General features: G+C 32.6%; 1 protein-coding gene across 1 annotated transcript; it reads right to left on the bottom strand.

The window, feature by feature from the left end:
• Positions 1-13163: 13163 nt before the first annotated feature.
• LOC138332772 (uncharacterized PE-PGRS family protein PE_PGRS46-like) lies at positions 13164-16499 on the bottom strand. Its single transcript, XM_069280737.1, has 4 exons — positions 16401-16499; positions 15292-15361; positions 13474-14532; positions 13164-13308 (listed from the first exon to the last, which is right to left on the bottom strand). Exons 2-4 carry the CDS (start codon positions 15356-15358, stop codon positions 13298-13300), a joined length of 1137 nt encoding a protein of 378 aa, XP_069136838.1. The 5' UTR covers positions 15359-15361; positions 16401-16499; the 3' UTR covers positions 13164-13297.
• Positions 16500-18282: the final 1783 nt, after the last annotated feature.

Genomic DNA, 18282 nt, shown 5'->3' with positions numbered 1-18282 from the left:
TATCTAAAATTAGATAAATAAATAAATCATTTTTGTTATGAAAATAGCATTACCAGTAAAAATTTTATAAAATGCGATAATGACATCCTGATTACGGACGCTAATATAAGTGGAAAATATTTTCCGATTTAAGCATGAATCCCGACAAAGACAATGTCTGTGAAAATCAGCTGTACACATGACACCACTATACTTAAAACAATGAATGTACTGGTTACACATCAGTTTATAATAAATAACAGCAATGACATTACCATGGAAATAAGCAATTCATTTTCTAAAAAAATAAACACAATGGGATTCGAAGACAGAATACGATCTAATCACAGTTGGATTTTAAACATATGGGACAATTAGATGAATTAGGATTAACATATCTCTGGAATGGTACGATAATGGATGATAAAGTTTCTTATAAAATTATTGAGAATAGATCGTGCGATGTTTATATACAAGAACGAGTAAAATCCATTAATAATGCACATAAGAAGACTATTGCACGTTCAATGTTAAGTTCACATAATTTAAATATGGAAAAAAGTGAGATTTTGGAATCGTCAGGGAATTCAAAGGTTGTGTGAGGTATGTAATGCTAATGATATTGAAGATACTTTGATGTAAGAAAAAATATTTCAAATCATATTATTACAGAAGCCCTGGTGTGTTTAAGTTGGTACTTTAATTATCAACCGAGAATATAGGGGAATTCAACAGAAGAATGCATAGATTCTGCTTTAAAGCGACGAGATAATTTAATTTTGAATTTAAGATAATTAATATTAACATTTGCAAGATTTTAAACATGCATTATGAAACAATTGATTTTATGTCTGGTAAAATGGTTTAAATACATAATTAATAATATAATGTACCTGGTTTTTTATGCAAAATGTAGTTATATTTTTGTCTAGCACTAACTACTTTGTTATTGTATATGTTTATGTCAAATCTCCATAGTGATAAAACAAGGAAATAAGATAATCTGAATCTGAATACACAGTTAATTGAATAGGATCATCTACAAAACACTATTTCAAACATCGATGGGTCTTTCTATAAAGATATCGTAATGGTAACGAAGCTTACTATAATTAAACAATAATCATACGTAGTACTAAATTAATACTATACAAAAGTTTGCTTTAGTTATTACTTATTAAGGTAGCATTTAAATACCTTACCTAGCTCTCCGATAGACGTCCCGACAATGGTGACAACTCATTGAAAAAGAAAAGATTATTTATATGAACAAACAAGGAAGACATTTTCACAAACGTAATTTCATGCTGTATCGAAAGCATAAAACATCTATAAACATGCATAGATTCTGTTTTTCCTTCACCTTTCTGCCTACCAGACATGTTGACCCCGACTGAAACATATAATTAACTGAGCATAACTTTTAATATGGACAATTAATCCTTATCTATTTCATATGATTCATCGCATTTTAGTCGTTTTTGTTTCAGTCTAGAGACATGCAGTATACACGTGTAACTGTAAGCTCATATAAAAAGTGGCATTCTGCTACAAGCGATTCAATATATAAGTTCGTGCTGTACTTTTTACGTCCTTAATTGTCTTTTCAACATCAAGGGTTAAATGATAAGCAGATGTGTGGATACGCATTACATACAAGTCATTTAAGCTGGTGACAGACAGTGTGGTCTGATGAATAGCTAAAACCTGATTTCCTAGAAATATGTTTTTTTATGATGATCAGTTTCTTTTAGATAGTGGAATATCTTAAACAGCAGATTAATGTATGCATGTTTTTGAAGGTAACCATTGCAACTAGAGCGGCCATAGTAAACAACTGTCATTAAAGCTAAGTTGAGATATATATATTTTAAAAATCAATAACGTAACATCAAACACTCTATGTTTTATTACGCCAAACGTATAGTAAAGAGACACAAACATCCATCACAGTCATTATTTGTTTTATTTATGGATTTTCACATTTAGTCAGTCTAACTTTATTTTTTAAGTTATAACTATGAACTTTTCCACACAGACGATAAAATGTAAAAAAAAAAATCTGTTCCTTTGTTTTCAAGAAATTATTTAAATGTTTCATTTGACTTTGAGACAAGAGACTTTGGGAAACGAAAAATTTTGAAAATGCTGCCATAGAAAATGATCAGTTTCTTTCGGTGTACAAACATTTGAGAGGAAATAACAATAGACAAAATAATTGAAAACACAAATATGAAGTGTATGATTTAAAAAATAACACTCACGAACATTTCTATCCCTTGACCGTATACACAGTTCTCTCCTTTCTTTTATTGCAAGGATGACAATTCTTGTGCCACATTACCATGTCATATGCTGTTATTTACAATTATTGTGTCACATTACCATGTCATATGCTGTTATTTACAATTATTGTGTCACATTACCATGTCATATGCAGTTATTTACAATTCTTGTGTCACATAACCATGTCATATGCAGTTATTTACAATTATTGTGTCACATAACCATGTCATATGCAGTTATTTACTATTCTTGTGTCACATAACCATGTCATATGCAGTCATTCACAATTCTTGTGTCACAAACCATGTCATATGCTGTTATTTAAAATTCTTGTGTCACATTACCATGTCATATGCTATCATTTACAATTCTTGTGTCACATAACCATGTCATATGCTATCATTTACAATTCTTGTGTCACATAACATGTCATATGCAGTCATTCACAATTCTTGTGTCACATAACCATGTCATATGCAGTTATTTACTATTCTTGTGTCACATTACCATATCATATGCTGTCATTCACAATTATTGTGTCACATAACATGTCATATGCAGTTATTTACAATTTTTGTGTCATATAACCATGTCATATGCAGTCATTTACAATTCTTTGTCACATTACCATGTCATATGCAGTCATTCACAATTATTGTGTCACATAACCATGTCATATGCTATCATTTACAATTCTTGTGTCACATCACCATGTCATATGCAGTCATTCACAATTCTTGTGTCACATAACATGTCATATGCAGTTATTTACTATTCTTGTGTCACATTACCATATTATATGCTGTCATTTACAATTCTTGTGTCACATTACCATGTCATATATGCAGTCATTTACAATTATTGTGTCACATTACTATGTTATATGCATTCATTTACAATTATTGTGTCACATTTCCATGTTATATGAATTCACTTACAATTCTTGTGTCACATTACCATGTCATATGCAGTTATTTACAATTCTTTTGTCACATTTACATGTCATATATTCAGTTATTTACACTTCTTGTGTCACATTACTATGTCATATGCAGTTATTTACAATTATTGTGTCACATAACCATGTCATATGCTATCATTTACAATTATTGTGTCACATTACCATGTCATATGCAGTCATTTATAATTCTTGTATCACATTACCATGTCATATGCAGTCATTTACAATTCTTGTGTCACATTACCATGTCATATACAGTTATTTACAATTCTTGTGTCACATAACCATGTCATATGCAGTCATTTACAATTCTTGTGTCACATTACCATGTCATATGCAGTCATTTACAATTCTTGTGTCACATTACCATGTCATATGCAGTCATTCACAATTCTTGTGTCACATAACCATGTCATATACAGTCATTTACAATTCTTGTGTCACATTACCATGTCATATGCAGTTATTTACAATTTTTGTGTCATATAACCATGTCATATGCAGTCATTTACAATTCTTTGTCACATTACCATGTCATATGCAGTCATTCACAATTATTGTGTCACATAACCATGTCATATGCTATCATTTACAATTCTTGTGTCACATCACCATGTCATATGCAGTCATTCACAATTCTTGTGTCACATAACATGTCATATGCAGTTATTTACTATTCTTGTGTCACATTACCATATTATATGCTGTCATTTACAATTCTTGTGTCACATTACCATGTCATATATGCAGTCATTTACAATTATTGTGTCACATTACTATGTTATATGAATTCACTTACAATTCTTGTGTCACATTACCATGTCATATGCAGTTATTTACAATTCTTTTGTCACATTTACATGTCATATATTCAGTTATTTACACTTCTTGTGTCACATTACTATGTCATATGCAGTTATTTACAATTCTTTTGTCACATTACCATGTCATATGCAGTCATTTATAATTCTTGTATCACATTACCATGTCATATGCAGTCATTTACAATTCTTGTGTCACATTACCATGTCATATACAGTTATTTACAATTCTTGTGTCACATAACCATGTCATATGCAGTCATTTACAATTCTTGTGTCACATTACCATGTCATATGCAGTCATTTACAATTCTTGTGTCACATTACCATGTCATATGCAGTCATTCACAATTCTTGTGTCACATAACCATGTCATATACAGTCATTTACAATTCTTGTGTCACATTACCATGTCATATGCAGTTATTTACAATTCTTGTGTCACATAACCATGTCATATGCAGTCATTTACAATTCTTGTGTCACATTACCATGTCATATGCAGTTATTTACAATTCTTGTGTCACATTACCATGTCATATGCTGTCATTTACAATTCTTGTGTCACATAACCATGTCATATGCAGTCATTTACAATTCTTGTGTCACATAACCATGTCATATACAGTCATTTTCAATTCTTGTGTCACATTACCATGTCATATGTTAACATTTACAATTATTGTGTCACATAACCATGTCATATACAGTCATTTACAATTCTTTGTCACATTACCATGTCATATGAAGTCATTCACTATTCTTGTGTCACATTACCATGTCATATGCTATCATTTACAATTGTTGTGTCCCATTACCATGTCATATGCAGTCATTTACAATTCTTGTGTCACATTACCATGTCATATACAGTTATTTACAATTCTTTTGTCAAATAACCATGTCATATATGCAGTCATTTACAATTCTTGTGTCACATTACCATGTCATATGCAGTCATTCACAATTCTTTGTCACATAACATGTCATATGCAGTCATTTACAATTCTTTGTCACATTACCATGTCATATGCAGTTATTTACAATTCTTGTGTCATATAACCATGTCATATGCAGTCATTTAAAATTCTTGTGTCACATTACCATGTCATATACAGTCATTTTCAATTCTTGTGTCACATTACCATGTCATATGTTAACATTTACAATTATTGTGTCACATAACCATGTCATATACAGTCATTTACAATTCTTTGTCACATTACCATGTCATATGAAGTCATTCACTATTCTTGTGTCACATTACCATGTCATATGCTATCATTTACAATTGTTGTGTCCCATTACCATGTCATATGCAGTCATTTACAATTCTTGTGTCACATTACCATGTCATATACAGTTATTTACAATTCTTTTGTCAAATAACCATGTCATATATGCAGTCATTTACAATTCTTGTGTCACATTACCATGTCATATGCAGTCATTCACAATTCTTTGTCACATAACATGTCATATGCAGTCATTTACAATTCTTTGTCACATTACCATATCATATGCAGTTATTTACAATTCTTGTGTCATATAACCATGTCATATGCAGTCATTTAAAATTCTTGTGTCACATTACCATGTCATATGCAGTCATTCACAATTATTGTGTCACATAACCATGTCATATGCTATCATTTACAATTATTGTGTCACATTACCATGTCATATGCTGTCATTTACAATTCTTGTGTAACATAGAAATGTCATATGCAGTCATTTACAATTCTTGTGTCACATTACCATGTCATATGCTGTCATTTACAATTGATGTGTCACATAACCATATTATATGCTGTCATTTACAATTCTTGTGTCACATTACCATGTCATATATGCAGTCATTTACAATTATTGTGTCACATTACTATGTTATATGCATTCATTTACAATTATTGTGTCACATTTCCATGTTATATGAATTCACTTACAATTCTTGTGTCACATTACCATGTCATATGCAGTTATTTACAATTCTTTTGTCACATTTACATGTCATATATTCAGTTATTTACACTTCTTGTGTCACATTACTATGTCATATGCAGTTATTTACAATTCTTTTGTCACATTACCATGTCATATGCAGTCATTTATAATTCTTGTATCACATTACCATGTCATATGCAGTCATTTACAATTCTTGTGTCACATTACCATGTCATATACAGTTATTTACAATTCTTGTGTCACATAACCATGTCATATGCAGTCATTTACAATTCTTGTGTCACACATTACCATGTCATATGCAGTCATTTACAATTCTTGTGTCACATTACCATGTCATATGCAGTCATTCACAATTCTTGTGTCACATAACCATGTCATATACAGTCATTTACAATTCTTGTGTCACATTACCATGTCATATGCAGTCATTTACAATTCTTTTGTCACATTACCATGTCATATGCAGTCATTTATAATTCTTGTGTCACATTACCATGTCATATGCAGTCATTTACAATTCTTGTGTCACATTACCATGTCATATGCAGTCATTTACAATTCTTGTGTCACATTACCATGTCATATATGCAGTCATTTACAATTCTTGTGTCACATTACCATGTCATGTGCAGTTCTTTACAATTCTTGTGTCACATTACCATGTCATATGCAGTCATTTATAATTCTTGTGTCACATTACCATGTCATATGCAGTCATTTACAATTCTTGTGTCACATTACCATGTCATATGCAGTTATTTACAATTCTTGTGTCACATTACCATGTCATATGCAGTTATTTACAATTCTTGTGTCACATTACCATGTCATATGCAGTCATTTACAATTCTTGTGTCACATTACCATGTCATATGCAGTTATTTACAATTCTTGTGTCACATTACCATGTCATATGCAGTCATTTACAATTCTTGTGTCACATAACCATGTCATATGCAGTCATTTACAATTCTTGTGTCACATAACCATGTCATATACAGTCATTTTCAATTCTTGTGTCACATTACCATGTCATATGTTAACATTTACAATTATTGTGTCACATAACCATGTCATATACAGTCATTTACAATTCTTTGTCACATTACCATGTCATATGAAGTCATTCACTATTCTTGTGTCACATTACCATGTCATATGCAGTCATTTATAATTCTTGTATCACATTACCATGTCATATGCAGTCATTTACAATTCTTGTGTCACATTACCATGTCATATACAGTTATTTACAATTCTTTTGTCAAATAACCATGTCATATATGCAGTCATTTACAATTCTTGTGTCACATTACCATGTCATATGCAGTCATTCACAATTCTTTGTCACATAACATGTCATATGCAGTCATTTACAATTCTTTGTCACATTACCATGTCATATGCAGTTATTTACAATTCTTGTGTCATGTAACCATGTCATATGCAGTCATTTAAAATTCTTGTGTCACATTACCATGTCATATGCAGTCATTCACAATTATTGTGTCACATAACCATGTCATATGCTATCATTTACAATTATTGTGTCACATTACCATGTCATATGCTGTCATTTACAATTCTTGTGTAACATAGAAATGTCATATGCAGTCATTTACAATTCTTGTGTCACATTACCATGTCATATGCTGTCATTTACAATTCATGTGTCACATAACCATGTCATATGCTATCATTTACAATTGTTTTGTCACATAACCATGTCATATGCAGTCATTTAAAATTCCGTCTTTGGGGATTACAGAGTTATCTTTTTTTCGTCAAGGTATCGCTTCGTGGTCAAACAAGACGTCGATTTCTCAGAAAGAAATCTGACGTTACACTCATAAAAACATTACGTAACAATTAATCCTGTCCCAGAAGGGCAGATAACTCTGTAATATACGAATACAGTTAATGGAGTGTTACCATTAGTTTGGGGAATTTTATGTTGTAAAACACCATTCTAATCATGGATTTGTAATATCTGTTGTTAAAGATACTCCACAGCCGACAGAGCATAAATGATATTCCTCATTTAAACAATAATCGATGTTTAATAATGTATATATATATGTCTAATTAACTGAAAAAAATAATATAAAATAATTTATTTTGCCTTTGGCGAATGCACAATCAGTACTTTATTCCATATAGGATATAGTACCACAGATTTTTTTCGGGATACAATTAATTATTTTTCTATATTTCTAACATAAAATTAAATTAGAAGCTCAAACTTTTCAATGGTGGTAATGGTGTAAAGTAAGTAACTTTTGTAACTGAAGAAAAATGCTAAATCGTCTGCTCCTAATTTTGATAGTGAAAAAATACCATTTGTCAGCGATGGAGCATCTTTAAGGTACGACACTATAGAATAATAAAAAATGTTCCGATTTCTAATGTATGGTTTTATCTCATGAACTAAACAACTAATGTAAAGTTAATGAAAGTAAGAATTCAAAGCACAAGTAAGCTCTTTCTTTATTTCCCCGTTTTACCATCTATAGTAAACCTTGCTGCAGTTTGTTTTTCCTTTAAAATGAACAATACATTTGGTATTACTATACCAAACAGATTGCCAACATCATCTGCAGGTTTTCAAACGACTCCAATCTTTTAATCAAATTCAATTCATTTTAATTTGTTTTCCTTCGCGATCGATGTATAGATGTTTTACAACATTATACATTGTTTCGTTTATAAAACAGAACAAAAATGTTCCTCACCTTTCTAAATCACCCAATTGACATTGCATTATTGGTAATAAAATTTATTTATAGAACAACGTTACAAAATTCCTTTAGTCAGGTTCCAATTCATATCACAATTATTTCCGTTTATGAAATGATATAACGAAATGCATTCGTCTCACACTTCGACACATGTCAAAATATTTCCTATGTTTCTCTTTTTTTTATCTTATAAATCCTTCAAGCAAAAAAGTGTCGTTCAGAAAGTTATTCTGATTGATTTGATAATTGTACGAAAAGGTGAGAAAAAGAAGTATTGCTTTTTTGACATAATTTTCACTAAATCTATGTAAGACGAGCTTCGTATGTCAAGGTGATAGATATATACAAGTTTAACCTCAATCAGGTTACAGACACTGGACACTGAATGGTTGTTAGTGAATACACGTTCCGTACCAGGACACAGATAGTCGTGAGAGTGAAACAAAGCACACATGGAACGGGAACAATGGATATTTGTTAAAATTGTGTGCCAAGTACATTCTAATTCAGATCTACTAAATGAACTGTCACTATCTCTCTTTTTATATATATCATTAGATGATACATTGTAAACACAGGGGACATATCATTCATACTAAGCCATCCCAGGTGGAAGAATGTTGTTCATTGGGATTTCCGCTTGTCAGAGTGTTGACGTTTCCACGTTCAATAAAAAGAATATCATTTAATCCCTTACTTGCAATACAATTATCCTCAAAAATAAAACAAGCGAACTAAAACAAATCATATCGCGGTGTGTAATCAGACGTTTCTTTATGAATACGATTTCAAGCATTTTAATAATAAAAAACATATTTTCAAAATTATTACCTCACAAATAAGTATATAGTCCCATCCGATTAAGTTTTCTTTATGTGTAAGGATTTACGTGACGGGGGATGTTAAACGTCATGTTCAGTGGTAACAGATCTCTTATTTCGAAAACAAATCAAGCACATTGTTTTTATGATATATTGAAAATTAACTTTTCAGATTTTATTGGCCTTTTCTTTTCTCCAATATGTTTTGCGTTCTTATAACTTAATCGTCTTACCCGAATGACATTATGTCATGATATCCAGTAAATATGGTAACAGAAAACTAAACGTATTAAAGAAATAAACTCAAGTGGAATGCGTCATACTGACATCAAACAAGAATGATTTAATGAGAAACAATACAAAGATACACTAAAGGTCAGCCATCTTGTTGAATTCCGCGCCAAAATTGACCAAAATTTGCATAAAATTCCTATTATAAGATAAAAAAAAAATACTGTTAGTGATATTTTTACATGTATCGCGCCTCTACCTTCCGTTTCCATCAACAGGGTCAAAAGGTATGACCTTTATAAGCCACTACAATGTGGCGTTTACAGGGCCATACTCATCATCACACTAATAAATGATAACCGTAGTAATACATTTAATCAATATGGTATACCGCTGTTACAATATAATATTATATTACACTGTAAACGATATGACAAATCATCAACATTACATTCTGCAGCTCTTTTTATACGATAAAATCGTTGGGTATTGATGACAAGGTACGAAATCCTACCTTTTCATATCATTTTAGAGCCCTAATTGAAATGTAATTATTGAGTTCAGATTTTAAAGGAGCTATCGTTGGTTGTTGTATGAAATACAGATAAAAAGTCAGAACACATCAACTCATATTGTCGGAGTACCGAGGTGATTGTCTTTCCACACTGACAATGTTCCCTGTATTATCTATGGATTTACACAATCATAAATTGCAATTGCCCAATTTTATGTATAGATGGTAAAAAAGATATAACTGTCGTGTCATTATTTTTATGTACCATTAAAACTGACCGTGTTTCCCTCTTTGTTCTTATCAATATGTTGATGCATTCTTTCCTGTTACCTCTTGTCGAGAAATATCTCTGATCCATTGCTTTCTAAAAGGATCCGATTTCTCACAAATTCCACACCGGTAAATTATCCTGTATTTGCATATTACAGAGTTGTTTGTCATTGTGGGTAGGTATTGTTCGTGAAGTCATGTATTTGCGATTATAACGTCATATTTTTCAGAGAAAACGATGTGAATATCGCTCACAAAATAATGACTTCACAATGAATATTATCCATAAGGTATCAATCAGGTATATTCAATGAAAAATTGTAATAATGCATAGAATATAAGAAGAGGCAAAATAACTGCATGGAAAATGTTTGGATCCTTTGCATGAAATGTAAATCTGTAATATATCATATGATCTGTCGGTATTCCTGTGAATTCACCCATGACATTTTTTTTAAATGATACTAGTGTAATATGATGTAGAAATCTTATTAGTGTAATATGACCTGGAAATTATACTAGTGTAAAATGACTTGGAAATAATGCTAATGAAATATGACCTGAATATGATACTAGTGCAATATCACATTGAAATGATACCGGTGTAATATGACATGGAACGAGTGTAAGGTAACGATGTGAGTGAAGAATCTACGATTGACGGAGTGACGAATGGCTACCTCTACTACATATTGTGATACTTTGTTTTAAAATATTGGTTTTGAGATTAATTGATGCAAAGTATCTTAGATTTGTGTTCACTTCATATGTAAAGGTTATTGCATGGCTTTTGATTAATAAGGAATTTATTACACCCGGGCGAAGCGAGGGGGTAATAAGTCCCGAGTGACGAAAAATCATGCAATAACTGACTTCCTGCATCCTTCTTAACCTCGAATCGAACAAAAAAGACACGTTGATTTGAAAATTTTCACCTTTCCATCCCCATACCCCACTCTCTGATTGTTGTCTGTTTTATTTAGCTGTACAGGATCATCGTCGGAGACCCACGAGTGATCGCACTACACTACGCTACACTTATCAACGTTATATTAACGTTAGTGTATATATCGCCTGGGTTACCGATGATGGTACAGGATATGCTTGTGAGTACTTTTTCCGTACTAGAGAGTTCTTGGCTCAATGTTAACACATCAGTTTGTCAATACCCATCGTAAGAAGCACAAGGATGATTGTAATGTGTAGAGATAAAAACTTTCACTTTGCGAAATGCTGCACCAAAATGTATTATTGAATATGAGCAGTATGAAAAAATTGGATTATTATCAAGCTCTGTTTAACGAATCGAAGGAAAATGGTTGGTATATGAATTTATAAATTTTCGGAAGATCTAAATGTGTAAGTAAATTGTTTTTAAAATTAATTTCATCTGTTCAATTAATGGAATACATATATTAATTTCAAATTAATATTTCTTGATATAAAGGTTCCTAAAGAGTTAAAACTATCATATACAGCTATCATATGATAATTAAAAGAAATTAATTAATGAAGACTTTTGATGTTCATTTAAATTATTGCATTGTATCTTAAAAATCTTTTCAGCAATAGTCAGTTGGTCTATTGATTGACCTAATCATTAGAGCGAGATAGGTAATGATTTTCCCCCTTTCTTACAACAACTGTTACCATGGTCGACTGCACACATGTCCAGTCCCTTTCGTGATCATGTAATCCTGATTGGCCAAGAAAGGGTATTGTGGGTTGGCTAAACTGTGGTAGCAATAGATTTATTGGACACACTTTTCCTTTGTGAGAGTTTGGAAGTATGCAGTGAAGGGATGTTATGAAACTCTTCTCACAGATTTATCTTTTGTAACAAGTCCAGTAAAATAAAGACATCTAAGTCTTGTTTCATGAATCGTATATGAAATGAACACTCATTTACAATTAAGTCTTCGAAAAATTGAACGTTTATTTGTTGTGATTATGCAAAATCATGAAATAATAAACATGAAATTGAATTTGAGTAAACGCTATTATAAAACAATGATAGATATGTGATTACTCAGTTATTACAATTATCAGTTGTGTCGTAAAATTTCCATGGTGATTTCAAAATAACACTAAAATATATCCTTCGGAAAAAACCACTTAGTTATTCTGTCGATATTTTACCATGTTTCCACGGAAGTATTAGTAAGCAATAAATGTAAAGTTTAATCGGTTATATCACAGTCAGATAGACATTTTCTATATTGATTAGCATTTATTATGATTACTTTGAATTTGCGTTTTAACAGATATATATTTGGTGACATTATGATATTTCAGAGTGACTTCCCTTCGTGTCACTCCTTCAGTACTGACTGTGTGAAATGAAGTGAAGCAACTCTTGGAGATCAGGTTGGTTAAGTGCTATTTGATTTCGTATAACACAAAAAAGTAGCTTTCAAAACGAAAGCTGTCATTACTTTTACTGGTTCGTTCCATTCTCGTTGCTACACTGATTTCATTACTGTCGCTTGTAGCGGACGTCAAGTGAATGGCGTAACTATAATATAGTAAATGTATACATGAACTACTATAACGCAGTGATTTTTATGGCAATGACGTTTATTTATAATAATTTAACTGGTATTTATAACATGCACAAATCTAATGACAGGGGATTATAATTAGGCAATGCTTGTCTTCAACATCAGGGCGTCGTTTCTTTTCTGGTTGAGAGAAGTCCGTATCTCATTTTAATAAGAACCTGTAATGGAGAAAGTATGTTGATGTATTAGTTATAACATTATAACAGTTCCTCATACATCTGGTGTAGCCATTTTAAAACAATGTAGGCATAACGATATGGTCCTCACCCAAGTTATTTAAAGTGATTTTTAATTCTTAGATCAATGAACTACATCATAGTTACCTCTTTTTTTTCCACCTCTTCCGATGGTTGCTCCAGCTGAACCCATGCCACCCATTGAACTCATACCGCCCATTGAACCCATACCACCCATTGAACTCATACCGCCCATGCTTCCCATACCTCCCATGCTTCCCATACCGCCCATGCCTCCCATACCTCCCATACTTCCCATACCTCCCATGCTTCCCATACCACCCATTCCGCCCATGGAAGACATCCCTCCAGTAGCACCCATACCACCCATGCTAGACCAGCGTGCAGCACTTCCCATTCCGCCCATACCACCCATAGAGCCCATACCTCCCATTGAGCCCATTCCACCCATTGAACCCATACCGCCCATTGAAGTCATGCCACCGGTAGCTCCCATACCTCCCATAGCTCCCATACCTCCCATAGATCCCATACCTCCCATAGCTCCCATTCCTCCCATAGATCCCATACCTCCCATAGATCCCATACCTCCCATTGAGCTCATTCCGCCCATTGAACCCATTCCACCCATACCGCCCATAGAACTCCATCCTCCAGCACCACCCATACCTCCCATAGAGCCCATGCCACCCATTGAAGTCATACCACCCGTAGCTCCCATACCGCCCATGGAAGTCATTCCTCCCATAGCGCCCATACCACCCATAGAGCCCATACCACCCATAGATCCCATACCACCCATAGATCCCATGCCACCCATAGAAGTCATACCACCTGTAGCTCCCATGCCGCCCATGGATCCCATACCTCCCATTGAGGTCATACCGCCCATTGAGCCCATACCGCCCATTGAGGTCATACCGCCCATTGAGCCCATACCGCCCATTGAGCTCATACCGCCCATTGAGCCCATACCGCCCATTGAGCCCATACCGCCCATTGGGTATGTGGTGGTATAAATGGAAGAGATTACGGGTTGTCCTACGGACACTGAGTGACGTTTGTAGTATGAGGATGATCCGCCACTGATGGGCATTTGCCAGGGTACACTACTAGCGCTTCGACTGCTGTACCAATTAGAACCAGACATTGGAGACGTCATTGTTGACATTCCACTTCCGCCACCTATTGAAATGATCAAATATTATAATTCATTCTTAATAAGATACTTATGTTCTTCAACGAAAGGTTGTAGGCGGTAATATGGAAAGGTTTGATAGCTCAAAGCATAGTTTCTGTTTAATACAGCAATACATTTATAGCAATATTTTCGTTGGGGTTCCATCTGTTTACAGATGACTTACAGATTTCAAACTCATAAGCTATTTTTGTATGAAGTAATCGTTTCGAAACCAACATTAACTAAAGCAACTTAGTTTTAGTAACAGTGACCTTTGGGTTGATATATTGACTTCAAATTCAATTTCAAGTTTTGCTCCATCATAGGCAACCATTACACAAAGTTTCAACAAAACCAATCAATCAGTTCTTAAGTTCTCGTTTGAAAATAACATTTGCAAAAACAATCTATTTTAGTAACAGTGACCTTTGAGAGACAGTTTGACTGCACATTTATTCCCAAAACTTTCCCCCTCATAAACAACTATTCTAGGAGGTTTCAACATAATCTATCCCTCCGTTTTCAAACTATCATCGGGAAACCAATATCGGACAGACAGTATTAACATGTAGTTACTCATTTTAGTACAATATAATTTTCCGAAAATACAGGAATAGATAATAACATTCTGCTTTGCATTCGCATATTTTGTAACATCAGAAGTCGGTTTTTTTTCAATCTTAACATAAATAAAAAGTTAAAATATTGTTTTGTATAGTGTTATAAGGAGGAAGGATATGGAATATAGGACAATAAATACTTACCCCAAAACGTGCCAATTCCTGGCTGGGCAGCATAGCAGGCGAGAAGTACGGCCACAATCAGCAGCATTTTCTAAAAATAGAACAGGCCAAAGTAGTACATACCTTGTATGTTGGAATTGTGTAGGGTTATGTAGGTAAAATAGTTATAACAATTGATTAATGTCTCTTCAAGTGGTTAAAACTGTTAACACAAATGTGCACTCTCTCCAGCATTAAGTGTCATTATATTTAACTTCATTTCAGAACAATTTATGACAACACAAACATGACAGTCCACTAAATGTCCCATGTCATTAGGGCCGGGCATTAGCATTGTGTACATTTTATACGGAAAGTGCCATAGCAAATATACAAATAACTTTAGTATGATATTAGGTAAGCCACGTATTCTTTCAGCTATGTACAAAACCATTGTGTAGGTGTTTTTTTTCAAAATTAAAAAAAAAACTTAATCAGTTATTATCGGAGTGAGCGTTTTATACCATCGAGCTTTACATAGGTTTAATTAGAGTTCTGGTTGACGATTTGCTATTAAAAAATTACTGAACAACATTTTCTACAAAGTTTAGCGATTTTGGTTGCACTTATTAACATGGCCCTGATCATATTTATTTTCTTTAAGTCAATGTGTGAATTAAATGAACGATCCGAATAACGACATTTAAGCTTTAAAAATGCTTCATTTTATAGTTCAATAACAGAATCAGTTGATTAAATGATTAAATTAAATAACATCAACTGGCTTTATAAAATAAAACTTATTGCAGACCAAACCATGAAAACAAAAAATGATATAATTATAGGTTGAGATGTAACTTCTTAATATTAATCTACTTTCATCTATAACAAATATATTAACTGTTTTGAATATCATAATGCCATCTTTTTCTGATGGCGAAAAAACATTTTTGTTCCTCTGAAAATTGATAAAACTTGACTCCAACATTTATCTAATTATTCTAATTCAATGTGTTTAGATGTAATCGTTACCAAGTATTCTGAACAATATAAATATCTGTCGATGATAAATGAATTAAATAAGATAGATAAATGTTTAACAAAATAAGTCATTACCCTGAAGATCTTTACGATAACTACAGACACCTTACCTTGATCTGGAGGGGTTCGGATTGCCAGTGGAACTGTACCTGTCTCCTGGGCACCTTCGCCTTTATAGGACCCGACAAGGAAGGACCTCTGCAGTTATGTTAATTGCTACTTGTAAAATATCTGTCTGTAAACGTGTAAAGCAGTTGCATCGATGTAGCTTTTTGACCTGTGAGTAATGTTAATCATGTTTACTTGACAATGTAACAGGCTGGTTTCATTGTTGATTCATAGGTGAAATGTCAATGAAATAATGCAAATATAAAGATGACGTTAATATGCAACAGTTAATGTTTTTGGCTTTTGTTAAAAGAAACATCGAATGATTAACACATGAAATTTACAAAGAAAGGAAACGTCTGTTTGCTTTTTTATCAGGGCTCTCGAGGGAGTACTCAAACTAATGATGATTCATTTAACAGGACACAGCTTGACCTGACGTCATCAATTCAATCATATATCCTGTGATGCTAAAATATATTTCATTGAATGGATGCATCTCTGTTGTTTTGTTCAGTGATAAAATAAGTTATATTATAATACATACCAAAGGATATTTATGAATTTGTTTTTTCTTAACTATTATGCAAAATTATACTTAAATTAAAACATCTTAAAGACAACCTAACTGTTAAAGGTAGGTCGCAGTGACCTCATTTAGAATAAATGCCTATTACATGTATACAAAACGTTAAGACTATTTGGTGCCTAAATATTACAGTGATACCTGCGAGTATTATAATATGTATAATGATGTGTTACATTAAACAATGTCATGAATTTATTATAAGAATGCATTGAATTTGAGGAAACTGGGGCATAAGAAGACATGGTGGAGGTTAATGTATATGTATAATGTATGTTATTGCAAACTTAGATTCACTTATTTACCTATAACAGTTATCATCCTAGGAGATTTCATTTGAAAAATTAAGCACTCATTTGACCTTTGAACTGAATGTGTAAAGTTGACAGTGACCTGAGAGTAATACAGAGTATGACAACATTTGTTTGCTGATGCTTAAGAGATAAGAAAATACACAATGGGCAATAGGTATTTTTCAAATATAGGTCACTGTGAGCTTCTTTTTTATAGTATCATTTTTTCAGTTTTAACATATATTTTTCTACAGAAAATCAATTTATTTCTTTAAACTTAAAAAACAGATACGTATAATTGTCATATAGTCACTTGACTCATTCCACGTCCACCTTGCATACATGTAAATACTATTATTAAATATAAACAAGTTTTGTTTAGCATTTTAATTTCTCATTTTCATACTTAAATCACAAATATATTCATGGATTTTTATTGTAATTAAATACATTTATAATATATGTGAAATTACAACTTTTTGCTAATTTTGAAAAAGGAAATACACATATAAAGCAAAGGGAAGTAACTCTATCATAAAAAGAAGAAAGAAATTCTTTATCACAATTGTGATTCCTCGATAGATTTACATTAAATTACGTTGTTATTATTTGTATCTGTCTAAAATGTACACACAACCAAATTTCAAACTATCTTAAGTGATATTATTTGTATAAAAAGGAGATACTTGTTTAATACATGTATTATAATCATTATCATATTAGAAAATTAGTGCATGTAAATAAAAGTTGTAGTGACAGGGAAGAAAATAATGGATATAACCTTATCTTTTCTATACTCTCTGATTTTCTTCTTCCTTCCGTCTTCCTTGACACCGCCTCACTTTTGGCCTTGAGTTGAGCGTTCGCCCATGTGAGGAAGGCTCTGGTTCTGTCCCCTAGCCGAGACACATCATAGTCTATAAAAGAGTTAATTCCTGTTCCTGCTTTGCGTTTAACATAAAGGGATTGGGACGATTGGTTTACCTATTGTCAGTACGATGTTCA

Source organism: Argopecten irradians, chromosome 10 (assembly GCF_041381155.1).
Source record: "Argopecten irradians isolate NY chromosome 10, Ai_NY, whole genome shotgun sequence".
Taxonomy (NCBI): Eukaryota; Metazoa; Mollusca; class Bivalvia; order Pectinida; family Pectinidae; genus Argopecten; species Argopecten irradians.
Note: the sequence above shows the minus strand (reverse complement) of the source record. Positions and strands in the feature narration are given on the sequence as shown.

Bases quoted from the DNA above. Each gene is read 5' to 3' on its own strand.
- LOC138332772 (XM_069280737.1), bottom strand. From the start codon at position 15,358: ATGCTGCTGATTGTGGCCGTACTTCTCGCCTGCTATGCTGCCCAGCCA. The intron at 14,533-15,291 runs GTAAGTATTTAT...TCATTTCAATAG, and splicing joins AGGAATTGGCACGTTTTGGG to GTGGCGGAAGTGGAATGTCA.